This window comes from Rhamphochromis sp. 'chilingali' (genome assembly GCF_963969265.1).
Source record: "Rhamphochromis sp. 'chilingali' genome assembly, chromosome: 16".
NCBI classification, from domain to species: domain Eukaryota; kingdom Metazoa; phylum Chordata; class Actinopteri; order Cichliformes; family Cichlidae; genus Rhamphochromis; species Rhamphochromis sp. 'chilingali'.
Genome location: NC_137943.1, coordinates 28,023,140 through 28,050,409, shown reverse-complemented (window position 1 = coordinate 28,050,409; position 27,270 = coordinate 28,023,140). Strand labels below are relative to the sequence as shown.

Here is a 27,270-nt window from a genome sequence, read left to right as displayed (position 1 = left end):
AATGAAATGAAAAGTGGGCTTCTTAGCAAAGTCTGCATCTGTCAGTTACTTGTTATTGGAAGATTACAAAGGATTGGATGATACTCGAACTAAACAATAGACGAAAATACGGTGCCTAAAACCAGCATAAGAATTGTTACCTTCTGCAGGTGCAGCTGGGGATTGGCGAAAGTGGATGAATTTCAGTACACATCACCAACTTCTGTAGTTTCTTTTACCCAAAGACAAAGATTTGATGGATTATTTGTAAAATCATACTATTTTGCCTATAAGAAAGCATCACATTTAAGATTTAATAAATTTACTGTACGATTTGAACCTTTAACCCCTGATAACCCCACTTCCTCCCAGTTTAACTACACAGCACATCTGGATGAGTTATGTGCCTGTAGAGCCTATACTAAACTGTAGCTTAGGAATGCTCTGATACATGGCATACAGATGAGATACAGTCAGGCTTCATGTGACTTATGGGATCCTTCTGTCCACGGTCAGGTGATCATGGTTACCGGGGACCACCCAATCACAGCCAAGGCCATTGCTAAGGGTGTAGGAATCATCTCTGAGGGAAACGAAACGGTTGAGGACATCGCTGAGAGACTAAACATCCCTCTGAGCCAAGTTAACCCCAGGTGTGTGTGCACGTGTATAAAGGGAGAGTCTGACTGCGTGCTTTAGCTTCTAATAGTGTCTGTGCGACTGTGAGAGTGTTTCAGTTTGTGAACTATGTTGTGTCTTCTGGATGTGTTGTGCATATAAAGTGGAAGCAGTTGATTTAAATTTAAATTAAAAAAAAAAAAAAAGGATACCAGTCGCATATCTTTCCATTCAAAAGCGTATTATAAAGATCAGAATCAGAAGAAACAACTTTGTTACATGTCTCAAGGTAATAAAATCTGCCTACTAGGACCTCTGAAGGTCACTAAGGTTAAAAGAAAACCTCTTTAATGGAGCAGAGTCAGACAGCCTCTCTACTTGTAAGATTATGCTTAAAGATTTAGATAAAGCTTATATTTAGGGCTGGATTAGATGCAAGCTGCTCGGGGCTTCCCATCATGTGCTGAGCATTTCTTCTTCGCTCACCTTTTTTCATCCTTTATGTGTTTGTACACCACTCTACTCCTTAGTTATTATTCATCTCTGGCTCTCTTCCACAGTGTGACATTTGTCCTCACCCCCAACCAGTCACAGCCGATGGTTCTGATTCTGCCAGAGGTTTCTTCCTGTTAAAAGGGAGATTTTCCTTCCCGCTGTTCTCAAGTGCTTACTCACAATGGTTCCTCTGACTGTTGGAGTTTTCCGTCCATTATTGTCAGGTCTTTACTTTACAATATGAAGTACCCTTCGACGATTGCTGTTGTGATTTGACACTATATAAGCTGAATTGGGATGAATCTAACTGAATTGTCTGAAGGATGTACAAAGTAAACAGAAATAACGAGGGACAAGATTCTTGATAACAGAAACACTCTGGATCCCTTTATAGTCTTCACAGTTTTGTTTCTATTCCAAGGTCTTCAGTCCAGTTGTTTGAGTAGACTTTGGTTACAAGCAATCAAATAGTCTGTGTAACATGGAGAGCACTAATAATAATAATAATAATAACTTTATTTGTATAGCAATTTTCAAAACACAGTTACAAAGTGCTTCACAGTTTGAATAAAAGCCACACACTGAAGATAAGTGTACATGTTAAAACATACAGACACATAATCAACCACACGGTTTTCCAGCATACACACATACATGCAAATAGTTCCAAACTATGGCTGAAAATAAAAGGGATAAATTAAGGGAAACCTAACCTATAAAAAATAGTTCTCAGCAAAATTTTTTTAAAATAAATAACAGCGTGAATAGGAGGATTTCAACAGATAAGCAAGGGCTACCTTCTCACAGCAATATAACTTTTTGCAACATTATTATTATTGTTGTTGTTGTTGTTGTTGTTGTTATTATTGTTATTATTATTATTATTATTATTGTTGTTGTTGTTGTTGTTGTTGTTGTTGTTGTTATTATTATTACTATTATTATTATTTCATTCATCTGCATTCATAAACAATGTGCTCTGGACAGAAATGGAAACCTTGAACTGCAGCCATTTCCCACCATATGATAATCAGCAGTGTAGTAGATGGGTTTTGAAATAATAATATAGTGCAGAAAATCCTGATGACAGTAATAAGTAAGCATGTACTTGGAGACTCCAGGAGGTTGAATTACTTTCCCAATAATTTATTTTCCGTATAATACAAAACAGCACATATTCATCATTAGACTTTTATTTTTGTGTAGATTAGACAAAGGAAATAAAATGCATTAATGAGCAAGCTTTGGATTGGCTGCTTGGCTAATTGTCTTACTTTCAGACATATCTCCCAAATGTCAAACTGTTCCTTTAAGACACAGAGCATGGAAATGTATGTTTCCCGCTGCTGCATTTGTGTGGTTGCCTGACAATGACAGACTTGAGGGAAATGTCATTACCACCCTCTGCATAATTGTACCTGCTTGTGTGTTTCCCAGGGATGCCAAGGCGTGTGTGGTGCATGGCTCTGACCTAAAGGAGATGAGCTCTGAGTACCTGGACGACCTGCTGAGGAACCACACTGAGATAGTGTTCGCCCGAACCTCTCCACAGCAAAAGCTCATCATTGTTGAAGGCTGCCAGAGACAGGTCAAGGGTCACACATGTGTGTCTGTGTGAGTGAGAGACAGAGTGTGTGTGCAAATGTGTGATTGAGTCTTTTTGAGAGCTTAAAGCTGAATTGCAGTGTGTGACGTTTTATATGGATGAATGCAGGCATTTGGGTGTTTGTGATAAAGACTGAATGAATGCTTGAATGTGCCTGTTTATGTTTAAGTGTGGAGGTATGGTTCTGTACAGGTGTGTGCGCGTGTGTGTGTGTGTGTGTGTGTGTGTGTGTGTGTGTGTGTGTGTGTGTGTGTGTGTGTGTGTGTGTGTCTTCCTGCCATTTAATACTGAATGCAATTGTCTGTATGTGTGTTTGTGTACTTGAGCTGTTTTTAGTGCAGGTGGTTGAATGAATGAATGCTGGCTTTTGTCCTCATGCTCATTTAAGTGTGTGCTCCTACAATGGAGGCCTGTTTGTGTGTTTGAGCATGTGATTAACTTTATGTTAAACTCATATTAAACCCTATATATGTGCCTTAAATTAAATGCTGAGCTTTTATGTACAAAACTTTAAAATTATGTGTGCGTGCACTTATTCACATCCCCATATATTGAGGTCATGCTACAATTCACCCTGGCTCACTCACTCTCACTCCTCGTGACTGAATGACTGCAACTCAATTACATTTTTCATTTAATCTCCCCAGAGCTGCTTTGAAAAGACATTATTAAGACAGAAGGGGCGGAGGGGGGAGAAAGGCTTTAAATCACGGTACTTATCTTTTTCCTCTTGACACTTTTTGTTCGCCGGTCCTTGTGGGTACAGGGGGCGATCGTGGCTGTGACAGGTGATGGCGTAAATGACTCTCCGGCACTGAAGAAAGCCGACATCGGCGTTGCCATGGGGATCGCCGGTTCTGATGTGTCCAAGCAGGCGGCTGATATGATCCTGCTGGACGACAACTTCGCCTCCATCGTCACCGGAGTGGAGGAGGGTGAGTGTGGGGGAAAGGCAGGGTGTCAGAATGGAGGCATAAAAGGAGAAAATTATAGAGGAGGAAACAAAGAGGGGAAAGAAAACATTGGAGGAAAAAAGTGAGTCAGTGAAATAAAGGGATCAAGAATTTGAAGGGAAAAAAAAGAAAGCTCACAGAAAGCTCTTTTGTCATTTAACACTAGAGACCAGAGATTTTCTATTTTGAATGAATAGCAGTTTATATGTGAAGAAGTCTGGTTGATTTCACAGAGTTTATGCTGTGACTAGAGTCAGACCTCAGTCAAAAAATTAACTCTCAAGTAATTTAGCTTTTTTTTTTTAACGTTGACTTGAACACAATACAATTTTTAAACAGATAAAATTAACTAGAATAATTTAAAAAGACTTTACTCAGCACTATGTGGGTGCCGCGGTGAAAGGACTCTGAGAAGTTTGAGTTAAGATTAGAAAAAAAATGAGTTTAATGGAAATGGAAATGTTAAAATGTGATGTATTAATAAAGAACATTCGGCGACCCGAAGGACGGATTTTGACCTACAATTTTCTCAGGAATACTCGTAATTTGACATGCCTTTGCTCTCAAACATTTGACTTGAGATTTAACCTTAGATTTGCTTTGAGAGACTGATATTTAATTTAGCTATGGGTGTTTAATATGGTCTTAGATTTTAAAAAATCCATTTGTATTGTGGATATGCTGATGAAGGGGTCGGAGTGACCTTCATTTAAGTAAGAAAATTCACTCGGCCTTGACCCACCTTAAATCAACCATCGACACTTTTTTCTTTCTTGCTTTTTTAATCGCTGCAGGTCGTCTCATCTTTGACAACTTGAAGAAGTCCATTGCGTACACATTAACCAGCAACATTCCAGAGATCTCGCCTTTCCTCCTCTTCATCATTGCGAGTGTTCCTCTTCCTCTGGGAACGGTCACCATCCTCTGCATTGACCTGGGCACAGATATGGTGAGCACTGAGGAAACAAACTGAAATATCTCTTTGCAATAATACCTCAAATAGTTTCCTTGACCAACTTTTTTTTAGCCAGAAGCCAAACAAAATTTTCCAAGCATCACTGCACAGTCTTAAAAATGTTATTTTAAAGACTTCAGAGATGTAATTTTCAATTTTGATTGTGTAATACTTCTTAAATAGTGTGCAGTGTTTATCTGAAGTGTGTCTGGACTCTTGACAGCACTAATACTTTATAAAAGTAACTCTTTCTGGCTTCATGGTTTTATCTCATCACTATATTTGTCTTTTCTCAACTTAACTGCTTTAGGATTAACATCACTCATTTGGACTCAATCAAATATTTCTCCTTCCTCTCCAGTTAACTATGCTAAGCAGCTGCAAGTGAGTGACTTCATGACAAATTCATAATCTTATTGCATCAGCCCAAAGATAATGTGAGTGTGAAGTGTGAGTCATAGATGAAAATCTAGTGCCTAAAGCCAGTCATAAAATTTATTTCTTATAGGCAACAGTTTCACTGATTCTTTTGCCCTTTTTCAGGCACGATCAGTTATTGATTGAATCATCAGCCTTGAGTTGAACATTTTTGCTGTTGCCATTTCATCTTACAATGCACCAGCTCCCTTTATGAGGACTTTAGGCAGACTCACAAGAACTATAACAGAAATAACTATATGGCTGTGGTTTCAACAGATGTAACAGTATTATTGCTGCTTTGCAAATGAGTTGTGGATCTATACATGCAGTGGTTTATGACTGACAAGCTCAGTCACATGCTCATTTGCTAACACATTGTCAATCACAAGTCACTAGCCAGTGAATATGTCTCATATAATCCTGTTCCAACAGTATTGATAACCACGGTTAAAATGAATATAATGTATTATTTGATTTGACCTGAAACTAGTGACTTAGCCCATAAACTCATCATGGCTGATTTTCTGAGGTCATGGCTACTTTCCCAAAGACTTCTATAAGAGAAAGTCTTTTTGCAACCAGTCGCACATTGTTGACCACTTAAAAAAAACAACAACAGGAAAAAAACACTTCTGCTTTGGCTTCAATTTTCAGCCCTGGAAGCTGTGTCCATCTTCGACACTGTCTATGCTAACTAGCATAAGCGCAAAGCTAATTAGCATATCTTGACATATTACACCTAAACAAAGCAATTTATCACACACATTATTCATCCCACATGTACACATGCTGTTTACACCAATACAAAATGTGCTCACAATGAAAAATGGTTAAACTGTGTATTTCACCAGAAAGCTTTGGCTATATATCATTAGTGTCCCTGCATTCAGCGACATAAATGAAGCAATCCCACAATTCACCTGCCATAGCTGTAACATAATCGTCATTTGTTTGTCTTTTTTACATTGTTGATGATCAATCAATCAATGCAATCAAATTCTCTAGTAGTATTGTAGTAGGATTCAGTGCTCAGACCAATATGTGACTCATGAGAGCTCCAAAACAATTTCAGTTTCGGTTTCAGGGCTTTTACCCCAATACTTGTTCTTGATCCCCAAGTAGAATGGCAGCTTTATTGCAAGACTTGTTTTTTTTTTTTTAAATATTTGTACAACAATTGCGAAACAAACTTAAATTGTCAAGTCCTACATGTTATATACCTATGTTTGTGTTTGAAATACTGCTGTTTATTCAACTTTTACCATTTCTGCATAGAACCTTTAGAACTCATAACGCTGCATAATATTTTAGATAAATCTTTATTTATTGAGTTGTGAGCTTTCACCTTCTAAATGCGGGCTAATTTTAATGATTTGTCTTCAAGAGAAGGTGCTAATTATTAGCATGCTGCATAGCTACCGGCAAGCTAAAGGTGACATTAACGAAAATGGCACTAATACTGGTGTCAAATATGAATGCCTGAAGGTAAAAAGAAAAATGTTTGGTTTCATTTGCTCTTTCATTTGGGGGGAAGAAATTCGCTTTTGCCTCACTGTCGACGTCCATTTGTTCATGTAGAACAAAGACCGAGTGACACTTGCATACAGATTTACATTTCACAGCTCTAGTATTTCCAGATGCCAGTCTCTCCTTTGTATTTCTAGCACCAAAAAGAAAAAAAATAGAGGGTTGCTGGCACACTGCTTGCCTGAGGGGCGTAATCCATCATTACAACAAAAAAGAATCACACAATGAATATATTCAGAAAGACTTGTTCAGTTGTGTCCATTATTTTAACTTTAATTTTTCCTGCTCTCACCCAGGAGCCATTAGAGTGCCCCCGAAACTGGCTGTTATACAATGTTTTTCACATAATCAGGTACATACATTAGAAACAGTCTCCCACTGCCAAGAAACATTTTTCCCCCACAGGTTAAAAATAAAGAGGAACAGCTTGCTAACATTGTTAATAAAGCAGTTCAGACTTATTTTACTTGGGTGACATCAAAATTGAACTTCTTTGGTTTCCTAGCAGCAGAACAGATTTGTTCCTGTTGACAAATATTTACTCAGCTGTCTCAGATCACAGACATACTGCATTCTTTATTGGTTGAATTTCTCTTTAAAGATGACATGACTGAAGTTTTTTTTTTTTTTTTTTTTAAAACACACAAATTTGTTCACCTGTTTTGCATATAAAAAACCCCCTTCCCTTTCAAAGTAACATGTCTTCATGTATCCAGTAACTGCTGGTGGAATGAACAGCTGGATGTGAGCTTTGAAGAGTAGGACTAGCCAAAAAAAAGTACTCGAGAAGTGTTTATTGTACAGTACAAAAGTGCAGATTTCCAATGGTGGTAAAGCTGTTAACAGCTTGTTAACAGCGACGTTCCACTCCAAGCTACAGGCTGGAGGGCTCTGCTGAGATTTAGGAGTGACAATCAGCACTTGGAGTCTGCTAGGATTATTTTTAGCAAGAACTACCATCCAGAAATGGATGCTTATCAAAGCAAGATGTAGCACACTTAAGAATGCTTCAACACTGAGACTTAGTTTTTACACATGTACTTTCAAAGGTGCAAAAAAACCCCCCCCAAAAAAACAACACAACCTCTGTCTACACATCCCTCTCTCCAGCTCTATCCTCTTCTTTCTTCACTGCTGCAGTGGGTCAAGGGAGTGTAACACCAAAACAAAGTGGATTTGTACACCACAGAGCATGCGCTCAGTTTCACACAATGCCAAGTCCACACCTCAAAGCTCTCCTAAGACCCAAAGATTCCTGCCCTAAGTCACACATATTGCTCTGTTGCTTACCTGGTAAAACCAGCCAATATACGATCTTTATTACAGGGACCTTTCTAGCCTCCTGTTTTATGAATGTCTTGAAATTCACTATCCGTCTCTCTCCTCTTGTCTCTTCTCCCCTCCTCCCTCTCTGTCACTGTCGTTACTTCTTTTTTTCCCTCCCTCCCTGTCATTTCTCTCCCTTTTCTCCCTCTACTCAGTGATTGAGTGATTATATTAACAGTCTAGTCTTCCCTGTGTCTGGCATTGTCATCATGCCTTTGTACAGATGCCACAAAGACAAATTCCTGCACATTCATCGTACAGGGAGCTTAAGCCGAGGTCGTTCTGTTCTGTTCCTCCGTTACCCTCCAGGTTCCAGCTATCTCCCTGGCCTATGAGACAGCAGAGAGCGACATTATGAAAAGACAACCAAGAAACCCCAAAACAGACAAGCTGGTCAACGAACGCCTCATCAGCATGGCATACGGACAAATAGGTTTGGCCTCTTGTCATCTTTCAGCACTGCAGCTCGTAAACCTGAATCACTGTGACAGGCCTCTTCTTGTGAAGTTTCAGCGATAATAAACATCAAAGGCATATAAACATTAAATACTGACATTTATCAGAATTTTTGGCATTTCTAACTGGCTTTGTAAATTTGTAGGCACATACAGTAAAGGAAAATAGATCCAGAGGTGAGCAGATAGTCCCACAATTTCACTCTAATTGTTGTGACATTTCGAGCAAATTGAGAGCAGAGAGTGCAACTTTTTTTCTGCTTAATCTTGGTCGTGTTCCAGTTGTTGGAGCCTCACTTCAATGCATGCTTTTTCATCTTTGGTTTTATATGGTTTGGGAATAGCGAAAAATCAAAGACTGGCCTCATTTTATAGGCTGTTAAATAGGTCAAACTATGACAGGGCCTCACTGGATGACATGCAATCTTAAAATTGAACATGCTCTAAACAGCCGGTAACTCATGAACTCCCATAATGTGTGCAAGATAAACACTGCTGGGGCAAAATGTTTGCAGGGCTCAACAAATCACATTTACAAACCACTGCTGTGACATCACAGCCACAAGTCCTGAAAAACCTACTGATGATGTGATCCTGAGTGACACTTAGTGAATGCAACTTAATCCATAATCAGTCATTTTGAAGGTTTGGTGTAAGTGGAGTTTTTATGCTCTGCAGTAAGATGTCCATCCTGCTGAAAATGTTACGCCTACTCTGACAAAACGAATTTGGCAACATCAAATTAAAAGTCACTAACACCTATTATGGCAGTACTCAGCTGTCTGGAGCTATTTACCTTTAAAAAAATAATGTCACAGAGGAAAGAGGGATGAAAATACATTAATCTATTTTCCCTGACAAACACTAATGGATTGAGCTACTATAGACTCAAAATATGCACTTTGTAGGGATATAAGTCAGTATATATTGTCCAGGTTTAAGTTTAATCCCTTGGCCTGCCTGTTAATTCAAAAATACATGTGGAAAATTGTTATGGCACACAAGTTACACAGTTGCCATGCATGTTCAAAATGTATTTGCTGATGGTGTAGGTAGACTTTGCATTTGTCATCTTGAAATGCCACATCAGTTTGCTTTACAGGATTGCACTTTCCTACAACATTTGCTGGAAATGAGTAGGTGTTTCAGTATTAATAATAAGAAATAATAGGAAGTATATTAACATTTAATTAATTAAAAAAAGTTATAGATTAACTGTAACTGCTGCAAGACAGGTACAGAAGATAAAGTAAACACACAAAATAAGCAGCCTGATGAAACCAACACATACTGTTGTGGTCACAAGTTCAAATACACTCATCACTGGCATGGACGTTGCTTTAACCTCCTAAGACCTGAACTCTTTCATGGCATGCATTTTTAATTTCTATTTGCTATTTGGACTGAGTGGGACCTGATGAATGTAAAAACAAAGAATTGTCTTTTTACCTGATGTAGTTTCTGAGAAGAGGATATCAGGCCCTAGTAGAGCAAAATTTAGTATTGTGGTCTAGACAGCTCAAAATGTGATGTCCACATATGTAGACACCAGGTCCTATGAGGTTAAATGTGGGCTTCTAATTATTTTTTTAGTTGTTCTTTTTCCAGGGTGGAATTATTTTACATCTTTAATGACTTTAAAAAGCAGAAATTAGTGCACATGTTTGAAGTTATTTCGGATTTTTCTCTAATCCACACAAGTAAACAGGTTCACCAACCAATTTAAATGAATCTTCTCAAATCAAATCAAATCACTTTTTATTGTCACATCACATGTGCAGGCACACTGGCACAGCACATGCGAGTGAAATTCTTGTGTGCGAGCCCCACAAGCAACAGAGATGTGCAAACACAACAACACAAACGAGCAAAATACAAGAATGGCCAACCTGAAACTAATAAATATATGTACAATATATAATAGTGTATGCATTTCTGGATGTGTATACTAAATATTTTCCTACGTGTGTGTGTGTGTGTGTGTGTGTGTGTGTGTATATACACATTTTTACAAATTAAATAGTAAAAAAATAAAATAAAATAATAATAATAATAATAAAATATATAAAATATACAGAGTTGAATATGTGCAAAACAAGTGGCATTTATATACAGTGTGGAGTTGCATAATGTTCTCTCCCTTAGATTGGTTTAATATTCAGCCAGAATCATGCCAAAATGCATCTAGTTGTGGTGCAACTTCCCAAGAGACATTTAATCAGGTATTAGTGGGGGTATGTCCACCCTGATCCTGTATGTGTGTTTATATATATAAATATATCCATCCATTCTCTGCCAATTATCCTTTATCAGGGGGCTGGAGCCTATCCCAGCTGTCTTAGGGCAAGAGGCAGGGTACACACTGGACAGTTTGCCAGTCTGTCACAGGGCTAACACAAGCAACACAGACCACCATTCACATTCACACCTATGGGCAATTTAGAGTTTCCAGTTAACTTATCCCCACTAACTGCATGTCTTTGGACTGTGGGAGGAAGCCGGGGAGAACATGCAAACCAGACTGCTGGTGGAATTGAACTCAGGACCTTCTTGCTGTGCAACAGTGCTAACCACCATGCTGCCACTGTGCTGCCCCTAGATTTAAATAAATCATTAAAAACAAGCTACCACAAAATCCAAGCCATGTATAAACTTCTCACCACAAATCTATTTGGAAAATGATTTTTGCATTAACTAATTAACACTAACAGAATATTTACTGTGTTTTAAATGGGACAGTGATAAATCAATATCGCTTTCCTCTCTGAAATAACTTAAAATATTATTTTTCTCTACAGTATAATACCACTTATTAGAAAAGTTACAAAGTTACAAAACCATTGTTGGACCTTATGAACCTTTGAAATGTAACAGCTATAAAATGTTACATTATTTTTTAGATCATCTAAATGAGTTTTTGCATTGCTGTCTTATGAATGGGCTTTCATATTTGTAATCCAGGTATGATCCAAGCTTTGGCTGGTTTTTTCACCTACTTTGTAATATTGGCTGAAAACGGCTTCCTCCCAAGAAACCTAGTAGGCATCCGCATCGACTGGGATGACCGTGAAGTCAATGACCTGGAGGACAGCTTTGGGCAACAGTGGGTAAGGAATGGAGACTGACACTCGCCAACATGACCTGAATGAATAAATGAATGTTTCCACTCTCGCGCATGAGTAATACAATGTGTTTCATCCTGGCAGACCTATGAACAGAGAAAGATTGTGGAATTTACCTGCCACACAGCCTTCTTCACCAGCATTGTGGTCGTCCAGTGGGCTGATCTCATCATCTGTAAGACAAGGAGGAACTCCCTCTTTCAGCAGGGGATGACGTAAGTGAGTGGGGTGTGAAGTAAGGGAGGTGGAAGAAAGGAAAAGAGTGCTGATGGAAGGAGGAACTGAAGCATATAGAATCGATGCATAAATGCGGGTAGTCAGAAAGGTACTCTTATTCTTCAAAATGAAAAATGATTTTGGCTCTTTTTTTTGAGGCTTCTAATACTGGGACCATATCGTCACTGCTATTTTAATGTTCTGTACTTTAAAAACCTGTATAAACCTTTTCTTTTCTCTGATGTGCACCTTTTTTCTGCCTAACAGGAACAGGATTTTGATCTTTGGCCTGTTTGTTGAAACAGCTCTGGCTGCCTTCCTCTCCTACTGCCCTGGAATGGACGTTGCCTTGCGCATGTACCCCCTGAAGTATGCTCTGCATATGCATATCTCCACTGAACTGAAAAATAACCTCTTAAAGACCTAATAGGCTGCCATTAGCCTGTCACTCTGGACTTTAAATGTAGTCTGTGATCTTCTTAAACACCATGTTGTTATCCTTAATATTCAAAAATAGCTGCAATGAATTTAACAATTTGCACTCCGCCTGTGAGTCACCACATCTTCCTTTTTCCCCCTCAGGATCCTTTGGTGGTTCTGTGGCATACCATACAGTCTTCTCATCTTCATTTACGATGAGGTCCGTAAATTTATTCTGCGGAGGCAACCAGGAGGTAAGCAGTTATTAAGAGAGAACCATGATTAAAAGATTTTTTAAGCTTATTTATCTTCTTAATAAGCTAGAATAATAATCAAGTGATGGTGCAGTATAGCAGTTGAAACCCCTATCTCAACCACCACATGTGCCAAACTTTTAAAAGCTTTCCTTCTACCTTGTGTAACTCGCTCAGCCTTCTGTCCTTGTAAAAATAAACACCATAAAAGAGAAGACTGTCCAGTCCTTTAAGGACACATTGATTGACAGTGTTGCCACAGCTCTGCTCTGTTGAGCTCACCTAAAGCATCCCAGCAAGCATTTGACAGATGGTGACTTGTAGAAGAAGATTGAGTTCAATGTCATTCCAAACAAGCACAAGGTATTTATATATATATATATATATATATATATATATATATATATATAAAAGCACCTTGAAGTGGTGTGGACTGAGATTAAAAATAAAAGTACAGGTAGCCAACAGTGTCGAGTGTAGCGCATGTACAGCAAAGCAAGTAAGCTTTAGTGTTTTTGGTGTAATATTAAAAGCATAGTTTATTTCTGACAACTTCTTACACTTGCAAATGCAGGCTTCACAGTCCATCACTGCAGTTCTTCTGGTTCATCCGGTTTCTCCTGTGATTCATGGGTTTGAGAGCAATATCTTTCACCACTGGAGGCAGCTGTCTTTTTGAACTCTCACAATTCATGTGACTTCATGTAAATTTAGTAATTCACCAAGTTTTCCTGACAGATTTTAATATTATTGTTATTTTTTTACACGTATTGTTAAACATCATTCAGAAGCTTTGCTTTTTCCACAAATAGTCCTTCATGCCCAGTATTTAGTAAAGCGGCTGAAATCTGTCAGCCATCCAGCAGAATGCAAACCAGTCAATGCTGAACAATTCTCCAGCTTTCAAAAATGCAGACTCTGCAACACTTCATTGATTATTGTCTTCCAGTTTTGATTTCTCACAAAATAGCAAGTAAATGCAGCGCTTTCTGGCAGTTTGCTCTGTCATTGAAATCTAACGTGATCTGATACTCGGGCCAAGTTTTCAGTCAAAGCTGATCCAGGAAGGATTAAGATCATGCATTACTGCTTAGAATTTTGAGTTCACTTAATGTCTCTGTTTTGAAATATCCATTTTAGAAATGAAACAGCCCATTGAAAAACCCATTTTCATCACCGATTACTTCTGTGCTCCATTGTGATGTCTGAGGTTTCTCAGGTTAAAAAGTTAAATGATTAAATGAGATTTTTAAGACAGCGATCATTTATGCAATCTATACGAGTCCTGCTGTGCTGTAAATAGGACATCCCGACGAATGAGGACATCCCACATTTGTGGGGGTTGAGCTGAGACAGCACATGGATTTTTTTTCCCAAAATGATGGGAACTGCAGCTTCCAATTTTATGACCATAAAATTAGGTGATAATAATTTTGCAGATATTATGTTTCCATTACTAAAAATCAAACTGCTTCTTGAGATCTTCTTTGAGAGTCAAAGATTTAATACGATTTCAGAAAGGTAGAGTAATTTTATGGCTTCTGAAACAAATTTTAGCCAGTGGACAAAAGGACTTATCACATTGCATTTTCAACCTTTGTCCATACTTCAGGAAGCAAAGGGCAGAGTGAAGCAGAAAGGAATTTTCTCAAAATTGTGGCAGGGGTGGTCAGTCTTATTGCTGTCAGGGGTATGAGGTGGAAGAAGGCCAGACATTAGAGCAGAGGGGTGAAAGGTCAGAGGAAGACATATCAGCATTTGAGGAGCCTGTGCAGCAACAATGTGATGGTACTCACCCATAATAAGAAGTGTTGTATCATGTAGGGCTCTGAAGTTTTCAGGTATTACAAATTTCTAGAAGCCTTTTCAGCTGAGAAGCTGAACATTTTTTACACACTTTTACCCTGTTGATTTACATTAATTATTAATTGATTAATAATATATATCCTAAAAGTATATATAATATAAGCATATATAATATATATGCTAACTCTACATTTCCTGCCTTTTTCACTTTAATTTCAACCATACTGAAACTACTGCCAAGAGAGTTGGACCTCTGATTACCAGTGGCGTGTCTAGAAAATTTTTGTTGGGGGGGCCAGGTAGGGGCACAGATTTGGAGAAGGGTGGCAGATTTAATTGGCAGATAATGTTTAAAAAAAAAATTCTACCAACCCTTAACCATAATTCAATAATCCTATAAACCTAATAACCAAATGCACTTTTAACTCTTATTAGAATGAGATTTTAACCACTACGGTGCAAAGTTTTTAGATACTGCGTTGATAAAGTACAAGAGATACAATCAGTGCTTTGTCAGTGTTTACTCAGCATTCAAGGACAGCAATATTTGCATAGTATTTTTACTGACATATAGTGCACATATGTTTTGGGCAAAAACATTTTTGAAAATTAAAATACGAACATTTGTAACAAACAATTGAAAAATTAGCCAATGCCAATGCAAAACTTTATCTGCCTGTTAAAAAAAGAAGATAATCTTCTCACAAACTGGTGTTTGATTTTGAAACAGGAAAAAAGTGGGGAAACAACTGAAAAGACTAACATTTGAATGAAACCTGAAAGCAAGTAAATACTTTCTATGCTGCCTTATCGTAAACTTTGGTAATATTGATAAAGAACAACACTGGCTGATGATAAAATACAGTCAGCTGGCATGGTGACACTGCCAGTATTAACCTGCAGGGCTGGACTGGGACAAAAAAATTGGGCATTTTTACTACAGACCGACCCACCAGGTAGTAAAGCCATAAAGACTTTGACTGAAAACAAACCCTGTTGTGACAGTGATGTACAGTCTTGTTGGTATATGTATGATTTCTATACATTTTACGTCAGATAAAAAGATTGTAAGATTGTAAGGTTGTAAGATTTAGATAATTATTTAATAAAAACTAGGTATTTTAAATGAGAATAAGAAAGAAAAGTATGTCTTTGTGCCCACCTTTCCCTGTTAATGCCCTACCTGGCCCCCTGGCAAAACTTTGCTAGACCCGCCCCTGCACAGTTACCAGCTGTCAGCTACATAAAAAAGGATCCTGGTGTTATTTGTCTCTCAGAAACAGTTCATAACTTCCCTTCAACTCATTCATGTCACCTAAAAGGTAAACCTGTTTCTCCATCACCTGTTCAGCTCTGATGGTTCAGTAAGGACATCTCCTGGTTTCATCTTCATGTTTCCCTCTCACCACATATCTAAACAGACATCATGACCAGCAGCTTTACAGCTGTGGCTCCAGCAAACATCAGCTGATACTAGAAATTAATATTAAATACATTCTAACAACAGCTGATCAAGCTTAAACGTGGTGCTGTTGTTTAGCGCAATATCCGCTGGTTTCCTCTTTCTGGCGCAAAGTGGGCGATAAACAAGAGAGAAAAGCCGATCAGCTGATCATTGATCAGTTTCATGATTGAAGTAGCAACAGGAGAGGGAGGGGGAGAGAATGAGAGAAGAAGAGGCAGCTGTGCAGCGTAAACACAGAATAACTCCAGCTTTGTGTCTTTTTTCCATTCTAGCTAAAGTCCGGGACAAACTGCGTCTCTTCTCAGCTCAATACGAAACATGTAATATTTTCTCTGAATGAGGGACCATTCCATTTTTTTAAGGAGCCGTTGGCAACTCTACTAACCTTATGAATAAAATAAAGTTCACTATCAGTAACATCATAGCACCCACCCAGCTGTATAAAAACTCCGTCAAACTGGCTAGAACGCAGTATGAGTTATTGCAACTGACAGTAAAAAGTCAGCAACATGAAAATAAACTCCACCTAAACTTGGTTTATATCTGACCCAGATAGACTGCAGGTCATAACTTCTTACCTGAAGTTCAGTTCACCTGACACTCGGACTGGTGGCTGCTTCGGGTCTCTCCTCCTGCCTCCCCTTCCCTCATCCACCTGTTGCCTCTGTGCAGGGCCGGCCCGTGGCATAGGCCGTATAGGCAAATGCTAAGGGCGCCGTCCATCAGGGGGCGCCACGCCAGTGCCACAAATGTTGGAAAAAAAAAAAAAAAAGTTGGTACTATTATTTCTAAATACAAAAAATAATCCCACGTTAATTAAAATGCAAAGTAAAGCTTATTTAATAGAAATATTATTTGTTAGAACATTACGCCCCCCCCCCCCCCCCCCTCCCCGCACGGTGCGCCCCCTCCCTCCCGGTATCATGGTTCCTTTTGGACGTCACCACATCAAAAAGTCAACACAAGATGTCAAAACGGCCAAAACTGTCAGGTGCCCAGGGAAGAAAAAAGAGAAAAGAAGAGGAGGAGAAACGAGAAAAAGACAGAGGTAGGTAACGTTAGCCTACATGAAATTATTTGTCTGAATGTGATAGTAACCTAAATTTTTAGCATTAAGCTAATGTTACATGATTCGCTAATTGCTAATCAATAAATAGCTAGTTAACTGTTTTAACGTCAGTTAATATTGTGGAGGGGGCTAAATTGTTATGGAAAAGAATAATGTAACATTAGGTAATTACAGTACTCCCACCTTTCCCACCATTCCTCATTTGTATTCATCTTTTAAGCAGGTGTTTTTTGTTTACATTGTTATTGCCTTCTGGTTAGCTAACGTTTACCCTGCAGGTAATAGTCACTTTTCCACCCCTGTATATATTATAGTTGTAAGCCTAGTTGTTAAAGTGCACATCATTAATGTTAATTAAGCAATATCACATGAGAGGGAATGCTGTTTTTTAATATGAGCACTGCTGTGATTCGGTCAAAGATAATCATAACATAACATTCTCATATGATATTATACTGTTACTTTGCATTCTGCTATTCAGCATTTCACTGTAATGATGACAATCCGGTTGTTCAGTGATGACGTGACGAATCCTACTTCCGGGTCTAAAGTAGTCTGCGTTTAATATGGCTTTTGTGTTGTTAACATGTTTAATGTTATGTATTTTCTTCTATTTGATCTAAAAAAGCTCCTAAAACAGTCAGTGATCACTGTTGACCTCCCCCGGCTTTTATTACCGCTAATCATTTATTTAAGCTCAGTTTTTAAAACCTTAGGATGTAACTGCAGCCCAGCCCGTGCAGCAGTATATGAATGACTAACCTCGTATTGTGGATGGATTATCTCAGTTGTTCTCCTGGCTGAAGTTTGGTCCTTTTACAGCATCCTGCCATGCGATTACATTTGTTCCTGACCACCGAGAACACTCACGTTAACTTTTATCGAGTGGGAAAAAAAGTTAGCTTGTTTATATTATGCTAACATAGCTGTGTCGCAAGCACGTAGCACATCATTATATACCAGCTAGCCAAACTTCAGTAACCCTACAAACATCACTGTTGTTTAGTTTTCTGTCTTCATTTATGCTGGAAGTGATAGCAGAGCTGTACGTTTTAATTTGTTTCCAAAACCCTGCAGTCAGGACATGCTATATTGTATTTGGATAGAAGCTAGCGAGCTAACTCCCTGCTAACTTCTAACTCCGTTAAATGTCATAAATTCAGTTTTCATGGATGCCTGGATGTTAAACTCAATTGTTACACCCGGTAGAGCAGAACGCTGATCATTTTATTAAAGATGAAAGACTTTAGACAGTTTTTCAACTCTCAGTAATGCCATAGTGATCGTTTGATATATGGACCTGCAGCGGAGTTTAGACCCAGACACGGCTAGTGACGTCAGACTGAACAATCGGATAAATTGAATCTAATCTAATTTGCATATCAGTTAACATCATACATATATCTCTTTGGTTTTTCATTTATATTATATAATTTCATTTTATTCCTGGAATCATATGTTTTTATTATTAGACTTTAATACTCAGTGGTGTCACATACTCCTCTCTTCAGATGCACTGTTGAAGTTTCTAAATCCCACCCCTGGGCCATCTACCACATCTACCGCTGCTGCCTCCACTTCAGCAGCACAACCCAGCCATGATGCAGCAGCATCAAGCGGTCTTCCTGTTGCCTCCACCTCAGCAGCACAACCCACCAGTTTTGCAGCAGCATCAAGCGGTGTTATTGTATTTCATATATTCATTTTTTTATTTTTTGTATTCATTTATTTATTCATATATTTTTTTTATCTTGTTAATTATTCTGATTGTGAATTTGCTTTCTTTAAGTAAAAAAAAAAGGTCAAAGACAAAGCTATTCAGTTTCTTGTGAGTACATACACTACACTGCCGATGTAGGGGGGCGCCACCTAAAATCTTGCCTAGGGCGCCAGATTGGTTAGGGCCGGGCCTGCCTCTGTGGAAGCCCCGTCATAGCCACCACCAAACAACGGAGTTATTTCTACACATCGACCTGCATCTGGCCAATCCACCACCTCTCATTGTTCATGCCGTTACAAAAAAAATAAAAAATAAGTCACTGGGGATATGCCCGGTATGCCCGATGGCCAGTCCAGCTATGTTAACCTGCAACCAAATCTGCAGCTCCATACAGCAATGTTACGACTTAGATTATATCTTATAACGCATAACTCTTATGTTAGCTGCCCTCAGTAGCATACTGTCTGAAATATTCCACAGCTGCAATAATTCTTTAAGTGTTATTTTTTTCCTTGGTATTCTAATTTCACCGAAGTTTACTAAACTCAACAAACTTGATATTACTTACCGGGACATTTATTCTGTCCTCATTTTCTTTCACCGAAAAATTGTTTCCTGCAGTGCCATCTTTCGCGCTTGGCTCTCCTACCTTTGCTAACGTGATGCGCATAGCGCAGAAGCGATGCTGCATTCACTTACACTCGGATATCTGAGCGTCACCGTGAAAACATAATCGGACATTTGATATTTGATTGAATTTTATTGTTTTGCCTTTGGGGTGGCACCTGGGGTGGCCAGTCTGGTTTGGGGGGTGGCCTGTGCCCCCCCAGGCCACCCCGCTGGACACCCATTGCTGATTACATCAAACAGTAAAGAGCAAACCAGGTCTTAGACTAAAAGATGTCAGAAGACACAAACCAGAAGGAAGTGGTTTTAAGTTTTAATGCTGAAGGTAGCATTAAAATGTAACGCATTCTGGAGCTGAAAACATTCTTCAGCATATCTGTGTTCATGACATAACTTGGATAACCTAGGATCCAACTTTACTGGTTCCTAGTTATAGACAATTCAATAAGTTGAGATAGATTCTTGGAGATTGGCCAGTCGATCAGAGTAACAAATGTTCTTAACGTCCGATCAGGGGGCAAAGACTAAAGCTCTCTTGAAGGTGATATCTCCTTAAAAAATGCAACCTTCTGCCTCAATCTGATGAAATCATGAAAAGATTGTTCGCTTCACAGGCAGTCGAGAAACCAAATCCCACAACTTCAGAGCCCTAGCTTACGCAATACTCCTCATCCATAATGAACTTTGGGTGTCATCATTTTGACCCTGCTCAGGCTCCTCAAACGCTGGTATGTCCTCCTCTGAGCTTTCACCTTCCAGCTCTCATGTCTGGCCTTCCTCCACCTCCTTTCCTGACAGCACTCAGTATGACTCCACTTGTACAAATCTGAGTAAAATCCTTTCTGCCTCGCTCAGCACTCTGTCATATCATGCATGATCACTGCTGTTGTCATGGGTTACATGACCTAATGATCCAGGTTTAGGTGAGAATTAGGTGTGCAGAGTAGAGTTAACTAAATTAAAAAAAAAAAAAGTATAAGAAAGTATTTGCTAAAATAATGTTTTAGTGTTCATTAATGTTTCCTTCATGAAATGTTTTAATATTCACAAAATGAAAAACATTGTACCGGAAAATCCACACAAAGAATGGAAACGATATCCTTACTTATTCCCGCAGAAGATAAAACAAAAAAAATAATATAAATAATATTTTTTGTATCCATCGTTTCCTGTTTTTTATCTTCAGAAAGAATTATGGACCTATGTTATTTATTTTAAAAAGTACATATATTGTGATCTATCGATATATCTGACTGATATAAAAAAAACTTTCCATGTCACCCAGCCTTAATTTGAATACATTCACAGTAAAGTCAAGAACACGAATCTCAAAAGAAAAGTGCATAAAGCCAGAAAACAACTCGTAGCACAAAAATATTTCTACTGAGGAATGGTAGTGGAAGAATACAGTTAATGTTTTGCAATAGTCGAGTCAAAGTCCAAACCTTTATGTTGTAGAAATTGTGGAATAGCCCGAAGCAAGCAGTTTGTGTGAGAGAACCCAAAGTTTTGTGTTTGCAATACTGAAATGGACTAAATTCCTCGAAGCCAGTGTGCAGAATTGATCACCTTTTACTGCATATTTATACTTGCATTTATTGCTGCACAAAAGTGTCACATAGGATGCTGAAAACAGAGGTTCAGGTGCCATTCACAGATCTGTAATACTGACTATTTTTTCCTCAAAATGTTAAGGACCAAGTAATATTATTGTGTAATATAATTCATGTTGTTTTGTTTTTCTTCCTTTAGCAAAACTGGATATTTTAGGATATGTTTATACAAAAATATGGAAAATTCCAAAGGGTTCACAACCTATTGTTGCAATTGCAGTATATAGTGTGCAGAGCTGATCGCAGCCTATTCATGTTCATATGTAAAACTTAAACCAGGAAACTTAAACCTGTACCACACAACCAGAGCCAGCTGAAAATTATTAGAAAGGAAATTAAAGCAGGCTGATGAAGACTCTTGAGATATGTAATGAAGATTATGCAGATGATACGGGCACCTTACAATGGCTCAAAATCTGTTCACTGCCACTGCCTTACAGCAGATGAGGGGCAAGACATGGGGAGACAAATACAATTTATCGTGACAGTTCATCATTTCTGTTAATCTGTGTGTCACAGACGGCTGATCAAAGTCTTAGAGTTATAAGGGGATTCATTTGGAAATGTACGGAGACAAAGGCAATGAGATGAATACAAATAGAGCGATACAAAAGGATATTATGAAAAATGCTCGCCTGTCATTTTGTTCCCTGACACTTTCTCTCTTTGTCTTTCTGCCTCTCTCTCTTCATCTCTTCCAGGCTGGGTGGAGCAGGAGACATATTATTAACATTCAGAAAATGTCAGTTTGAGGTCTGTGTGTGTGTGTGTGCATGTGTATGCATAGATGTGTTTGTTTGCACTCATGAGTGTAAAACTGTGCGTGCGTGTCTGTCAGTTGTAATATTGCATGGATCAGTTCACAAATCTGATTATCAGAAAAATACTGCTGAAAATAGGCTTTTGAGTTTTCTCTTTTTTTCTCTTTATCAGAAAACATTTCCAGCAGAGTGATAGTAATGTAAACCTTTGTGCCTTACACAAACTGCTACCAAAGTGATGTACTGTGGCCCGTTTGGCTGGAAGGGAGTATCAGATGTTGTTTGTGTTAAATTTGACAAATAAAATGTATTCCAAAGTATGTCTGCCCATCATTTAAACATTACTCACCTATCTGTATTGTTCCCTATTGCAAAGTCATATAAGCAACTTGATTTTGATGTGCCATCCCTCTGAACATTGCTGAAGACCCCAAGGACAGTCATCTCCAAACATGCTGAGCATCTGCAGGTTATGAAGGAACAAGCCAACAAGACCCAAAGTATTTTCTGCCAGGTTATCTCTTTTGTCTGTTGGAATACACAATCTGTACAATATTACACAGATGTTTTTAATGTCCTGGCTGATTTGTGTGTGACAGGAGGTAATTGGGAATATCTAGAAGAGCTTTTGGGCATCACTAACTTTATTATTATTATTATTATTATTATTATTTGTATTTATGAGTGTGGAGTGGATGGAGCTCCCATTTTACAATACTTGTTCCATGCATCCATTTTACTTGACAGAAGACATGACTGGTGGGCTAGTTTATTCTTGCAATTGATGAATGGGAGGATATTCCAATAATGATCTTCTTGAAAAAATATTCCTTTATCTTTTTGACTTCTCTTGGGCTCTCTAAGCTAGTTGGTGCAGCCAGACAAAATAGGCATGGAAAAAAAATTATTCAGACAGATTTCACACACTAAGTAGTTGTGTTTCTCCTCTAAAAATCAGACTTAAACCGCAATCATCACCAAACATGAAAAAGGAAATGAATCTGATATTTTCTTTCAGCATCCTGTGCAGATTTGATTTAGGAAAGTTGTTCCCCCAGTGGATAAAAATACTCTGTGTTTCACCCACGGAAGCAAAGGATTGAAAGGAATAAAAAAAATATGTCGGAATTTTTCTGAAAACAAAGACTCAGTGTTTGCATGTTGCTGTCATGTTACAGAAAGAAAAACAACCAAATCCTAACAAGGAAGTGTTATAAAAGAGTAGCTCCTTAGTGTAGTAGGTTATGCATTTGCCTAAAAAGCAAAAGCTCCCAAGTTCAGCCTCAGGAGAAAACATAAATCCCTTTGGGACTGTGTCAGGAAGGGCATCTGGGTTGCTGCAATTATTTTAAACTAAAAACCACAGAGCTATGTACAAATACTTCCATCAGTCCATTTTGTCAAGTGGACTGTGCCTATACTAACTGACATCGGGTGAGATTGAGAGGTAGGACACAGGTTATGGCAGGTGACAGGTTGTGTACAAGGGTACCAAAGAGGCAGACAACAACGCTCACATTCACTTACAGATGCTGATAACTGTCTTTGGACAGTGGGAGGTAGTCGGAGCACCCAGAGGAAATCACTTGTAAATCAAGAAGTAAACTCTAAAAAATGTAACCTAATTTTACAGTTTACTTAGACAGTCACATTTCCTTTTCATTACATTTTTATATTGATTTGATTTCCATTAGCATACTGATTTACCTATGTTTTAATAAAATAAAATAAAGTGTCAGTGAGTATTTTATTTTTGTCTAAATTTCTTGTGTTTAACATGAAGTTCATAAAAGTGAAGGAAACAGACATTTTTTTTTTAGTTATTTTAGTATTTTAAAGTACAAATTGATTTCAGCCTTAAAATGGTGAATAAATGTGGGATTTCGTTTAAAGTTGGATGCATTTTGCTGCAAAGAGGTTCCAGATAAAAAAAAAATTTCAACAGTAAAACAGACATTTTCTGTAAAATAACCGAATTATTACACGTCACCTTCAACATTACGCCATGCCTTACAGCACTCAGACAGTTCAAACTCCTTTTCAAGCTTGAATCTCTTCAAGGTTTTTCAGAACGCCGCGGAACAACAACATCCGTAACGTCACTTCCGCTCACTGTCCGTCAAACATGGCGCTGCTTCTAAGGTCAGTTTATCTTTAGTGCATTACTTTCGGGCTCTGGGAAGCTTTTACTCCTTGTTCTTTGGGATATTGAGGCGCGTAGAGAAAAAGTATAATAAACTAAATGCACGTTTGAGGTCGACGCGCCTCGGTGTAACTTGTAGTCTCCGTTTATTATCCTTGTTTACCGCAAGTGTGGTGGAAAGCCGCTAGCTTACTGTAGCTATCGTGCTAGCGTCAGATGTTCTTGGTTATCTGAGAGTGGACTTTGACAAGTAGTGTTAATAATGACAGACGTAAGCGGTTATTTGGCGCCTTAACCTTCATATGACCGCTTGACGAATGCTTGATTCGCTGTTGATAATCTGAATTTGTTTGATTTAGGTTTGTGTTAAGTGATAATCGAACTACACCGTTACAGTGTCGTAACTCTACCCAGGTCAAATGATTGTCAAATGATTGGCGTTGTCTAAATTACCTTAAATGTGAAACAGATCTTTGTTTAGTAGAAGTGAACCTATTACCCTTTAGAGTTTGTTTAACAGACACTTCTCACTTGTTCCTTCTCGCTAGAGCTGGAGTTAAGACTTGGCTTTACTTATTGCTGGGTTTTCCCAACGAATATGCAAAATTTATGACCATAACTGTTTATAGAACTATAAAAATACAACAACGAACTACAAATCATTCTCTCTTAAGCATTTTTTATTGACAGTATTAACAATTTTACAGTATGAATAATAGCGACGCTCAAACCTTCTTTTGTGTCCTATTTTTTTTGTATGTGTTATTGTTCTTTTTTATGTTAATTTGTTGACTTGTTGCCCCTTGTTCCTATTTAGCTCTGTTTACTTATTGAAAAATCTTCATCATTACAACATATCTTTCTCATGGTGCTGCTGGTTTACTCTGAAGTAAACCAGGATTCAAATCTAAACCTGTTTTTGTTTTTTATGTCTTTAGGACGTTGGGACGTCAGAGTGTCTGTCTCTCCAAACCCCAGTACAGTGTCTTGTACAGACAGTGAGTTCTGTGCTTGTTTGTTAGTGCTTATAAATGCACACATAGATGCTACTGCAAACTTGTTTTCTGTAACCACCCCATTTTCTCTCCTCTTCAGTGTGGCTCCAATGGGATCCACAGCCAAGGAGGAGATGAACAAGTTTTGGGACAAAAATTCGAGATTAAACCGACCCATGTCTCCCCATGTCACCATCTACAAGTATGTACTGCATACCTTCTGGTGTCTACTCAGTGTTGTTCAGATGTGACTCAGTTAAAGTAAAAGTCATTTGCTCCATTTGTTTTATGTTTTCAGAGACACCTCAAATCTGCAGCAACACGTTTTCTGAGCTGCAAATATTGTTACTTTTAAAATCATTTTTTCTGATTGTGCAGGTTTTTCATTCTTTTGAAGCTAATAAAACAGCAGGGCAACCCACAAATACCTGAGATTTAGTGCAATAAGCACCTTATAATGTACTGTCACCAAGTTATTGCAATCCTAACGCCTGCAGCAAAGAACCCCTTTTTTGTTCAGTATATGTCGGTATATGTAATTTCTCACTAGGCTACCCTCCTGGTTCAGCTGCCTTTTTTTTAACTTTAATATTTTTCTGTCATTTGGGATCATTGTGATGACTCAGGGCACCTTTTTTTTTTTTTAACACTGTCAACAATCTTCAGCTTCTCCAATCTGTAATCCAGTGATTTAAGTCATACTCTTTCACTGGGTTTAGCCTGTTCTGTACTAGAGCATTAGCTTATTCATATTTATGCATGCAAACTTTGCATGTGCATCCATCACTGACACAAAATCAAAGTTCCATGATTAAAATGTAGAATTGCAGTGTTGTTACTTGTAAATCAAAGCCTCATTCATCATAAAACTGTTTTAAAGATTTAAAATAATCATTAGTTGAGGCCTGTATGTGTGAAAGCTAAATGTGCTCTGGTTTTTGGGGGGGGGTTTTGCGTCTCAGGTGGTCTGTCCCCATGATGATGTCCATCACGCACAGAGGAACTGGAATTGGGCTCAGTGGAGGTAACACATCTGTTTTTTCCATCCAAAATTAAAGTTAAAGCAAGTAAATGATTTAGTTTTGCCCTTGAAGTACCAGTTGTGAAAGAAGCTATACAGCCACTGTCAGCTTTTAAGTGACCTTGGAAATGTCTTCAGGGCATTGTAGTCTGTCACTATTGATTTTTACTAAGAGCATTTACTGGAATTACAAAACACAAGTTGTTCAATACAATTAAACCTAACATGTGAAAATTAACACTAGATGGCTAACAGCTTTCAGTCATTCGCCTGGAGTAAAAACACGTGTCATTGTGGTATTGTATATCAGTGCTGCTGACCTTCATGGAACATGCTGTAAAAGCTGAATCAGCTTTGTTTATGTGTTAATTGGCTCGATAAGGGCCAAACTCAACAGCCAGGCTGGCTACCTCTCGGACATTAAGTGCCACTTACTGTCTCTCAGCTTTCTATTAGAATCACATGAGTAATCACGTGCCTGAAATCAACTTCGATTCACAGTGAGGGAAGTAAATCTATCACCAACTGACAGGAAGCCATATCAGTTCATCTAAACATAACAGTCAGTATTTAACATTTAGTTTTCAATGCAACTTTCTGTATGTATATAAATATTTTAAAGAATGTCTTTTCTCACACGGAGTTGTTTAGTTTATATTCTTTATCATCCAGGCAATACAGAAATAGAAGCTTTAAATAAGCCATTGTGTTCAGTGCATTGTAGCAGGCAGCCCAAGAAGCACTTGTTTGATCCAGATCCATTATTTGGCTGTCACTCCAGCAAGAGCAAAAAACAACAAAAAAGTATTTACATAACTGAGGCTTTCACATGTTGCAAAATTACTGGTGAGCTGGATCATGTGGTAAAGTGGCTTATGGAGAGAAAATGTTAGAAGCATGTGGAGCTTCTTTTTGCATGTCTTAATTTCTTACTGATTATGAAAGGTGTGGTGGTCTCAGGATTTCTGTCTGTGTTTAGCTATCTCAGCATTTGCGGTGGCAGCGCTGGTTTTGCCAGGGAGCTACCCCTACTACCTGGATTTAATCCACTCACTGTCCATTGGTCCATTTCTCACTGGGCTGGCCAAATTCGGGATTGCCTTCCCAGTATCTTACCACACCTATAACGGCATCCGCCACTTGGTAAGATTTAATGATTTAATAATTTTAAAATTGCCTAATGATTTAACCGAGGAACTGCTTACCTTTTTCTTCCTCACACTAGAGTCTGTTTGAAATTCTTTGGTAGTTTTTCCATTTGCATGTTTTATGAGGTGTCTGGACTGCTTAGCTTAAGCTTTTAAGAGGATACAGATTTTTGTTTTGCTTTTGTCATGTTTACTAATTTTACTAATTACATTTGCCAACATTTATAAACTGAGGTTGTTTTTGTGTGCTTAATGTTCTTTTTATGATCTTCTTCTGTTTATTATTATCTAATCAGGGCTGGGATATGGGCAAAGGCTTCAAAATTCCAGAGGTCTACCGCACCGGCTACACAGTCATTGGTCTGTCCGTCATCACGTCAATAGCTCTGCTCATGATCTGAGCTCAGGACCAGACGTGATGAACAGAGCGAGTTAAAGTGAACGTGAACTGGATTTCACTGTGGGAGTTTTGTTTTGTGTATATGTACCGTGGCCTAATGCAGACTTATGTCATCAAAGTGTTCAATAAAGGATTATGTTATTCTAAATTTAGAAA

General features: G+C 38.3%; 2 protein-coding genes and 2 long non-coding RNA genes across 4 annotated transcripts in view; 2 read left to right on the top strand and 2 right to left on the bottom strand.

Moving 5' to 3' along the window:
* The window catches only part of atp1a2a (ATPase Na+/K+ transporting subunit alpha 2a), a 53,415-nt gene extending 31,688 nt beyond the window's left edge, over window positions 1-21,727 (top strand). The window contains exons 15-24 of the mRNA XM_080862169.1: window positions 496-632; window positions 2,530-2,680; window positions 3,465-3,633; window positions 4,446-4,600; window positions 8,189-8,312; window positions 11,296-11,441; window positions 11,541-11,671; window positions 11,940-12,041; window positions 12,255-12,346; window positions 21,348-21,727. Of these exons, the coding sequence (XP_080718295.1) occupies window positions 496-632; window positions 2,530-2,680; window positions 3,465-3,633; window positions 4,446-4,600; window positions 8,189-8,312; window positions 11,296-11,441; window positions 11,541-11,671; window positions 11,940-12,041; window positions 12,255-12,346; window positions 21,348-21,376 (1,236 nt within the window). The 3' untranslated portion in view covers window positions 21,377-21,727. The remainder of the gene's footprint in view (window positions 1-495; window positions 633-2,529; window positions 2,681-3,464; window positions 3,634-4,445; window positions 4,601-8,188; window positions 8,313-11,295; window positions 11,442-11,540; window positions 11,672-11,939; window positions 12,042-12,254; window positions 12,347-21,347) is intronic.
* LOC308383924 lies at window positions 4,607-11,933 on the bottom strand. The gene is made up of 3 exons (XR_013969244.1): window positions 11,573-11,933; window positions 11,331-11,475; window positions 4,607-8,208 (listed from the first exon to the last, which is right to left on the bottom strand). It is a non-coding gene; the product is annotated as an uncharacterized lncRNA (long non-coding RNA).
* Window positions 12,048-21,341, bottom strand: LOC308383925. Its single transcript, XR_013969245.1, has 3 exons — window positions 18,975-21,341; window positions 16,196-16,323; window positions 12,048-12,327 (listed from the first exon to the last, which is right to left on the bottom strand). It is a non-coding gene; the product is annotated as an uncharacterized lncRNA (long non-coding RNA).
* Window positions 21,728-23,471: 1,744 nt separating the features above from the next.
* Window positions 23,472-27,270, top strand: sdhc (succinate dehydrogenase complex, subunit C, integral membrane protein). Its single transcript, XM_080862170.1, has 6 exons — window positions 23,472-23,549; window positions 24,489-24,548; window positions 24,646-24,747; window positions 25,508-25,569; window positions 26,546-26,709; window positions 27,011-27,270. Exons 1-6 carry the CDS (start codon window positions 23,533-23,535, stop codon window positions 27,113-27,115), a joined length of 510 nt encoding a protein of 169 aa, XP_080718296.1. The 5' UTR covers window positions 23,472-23,532; the 3' UTR covers window positions 27,116-27,270.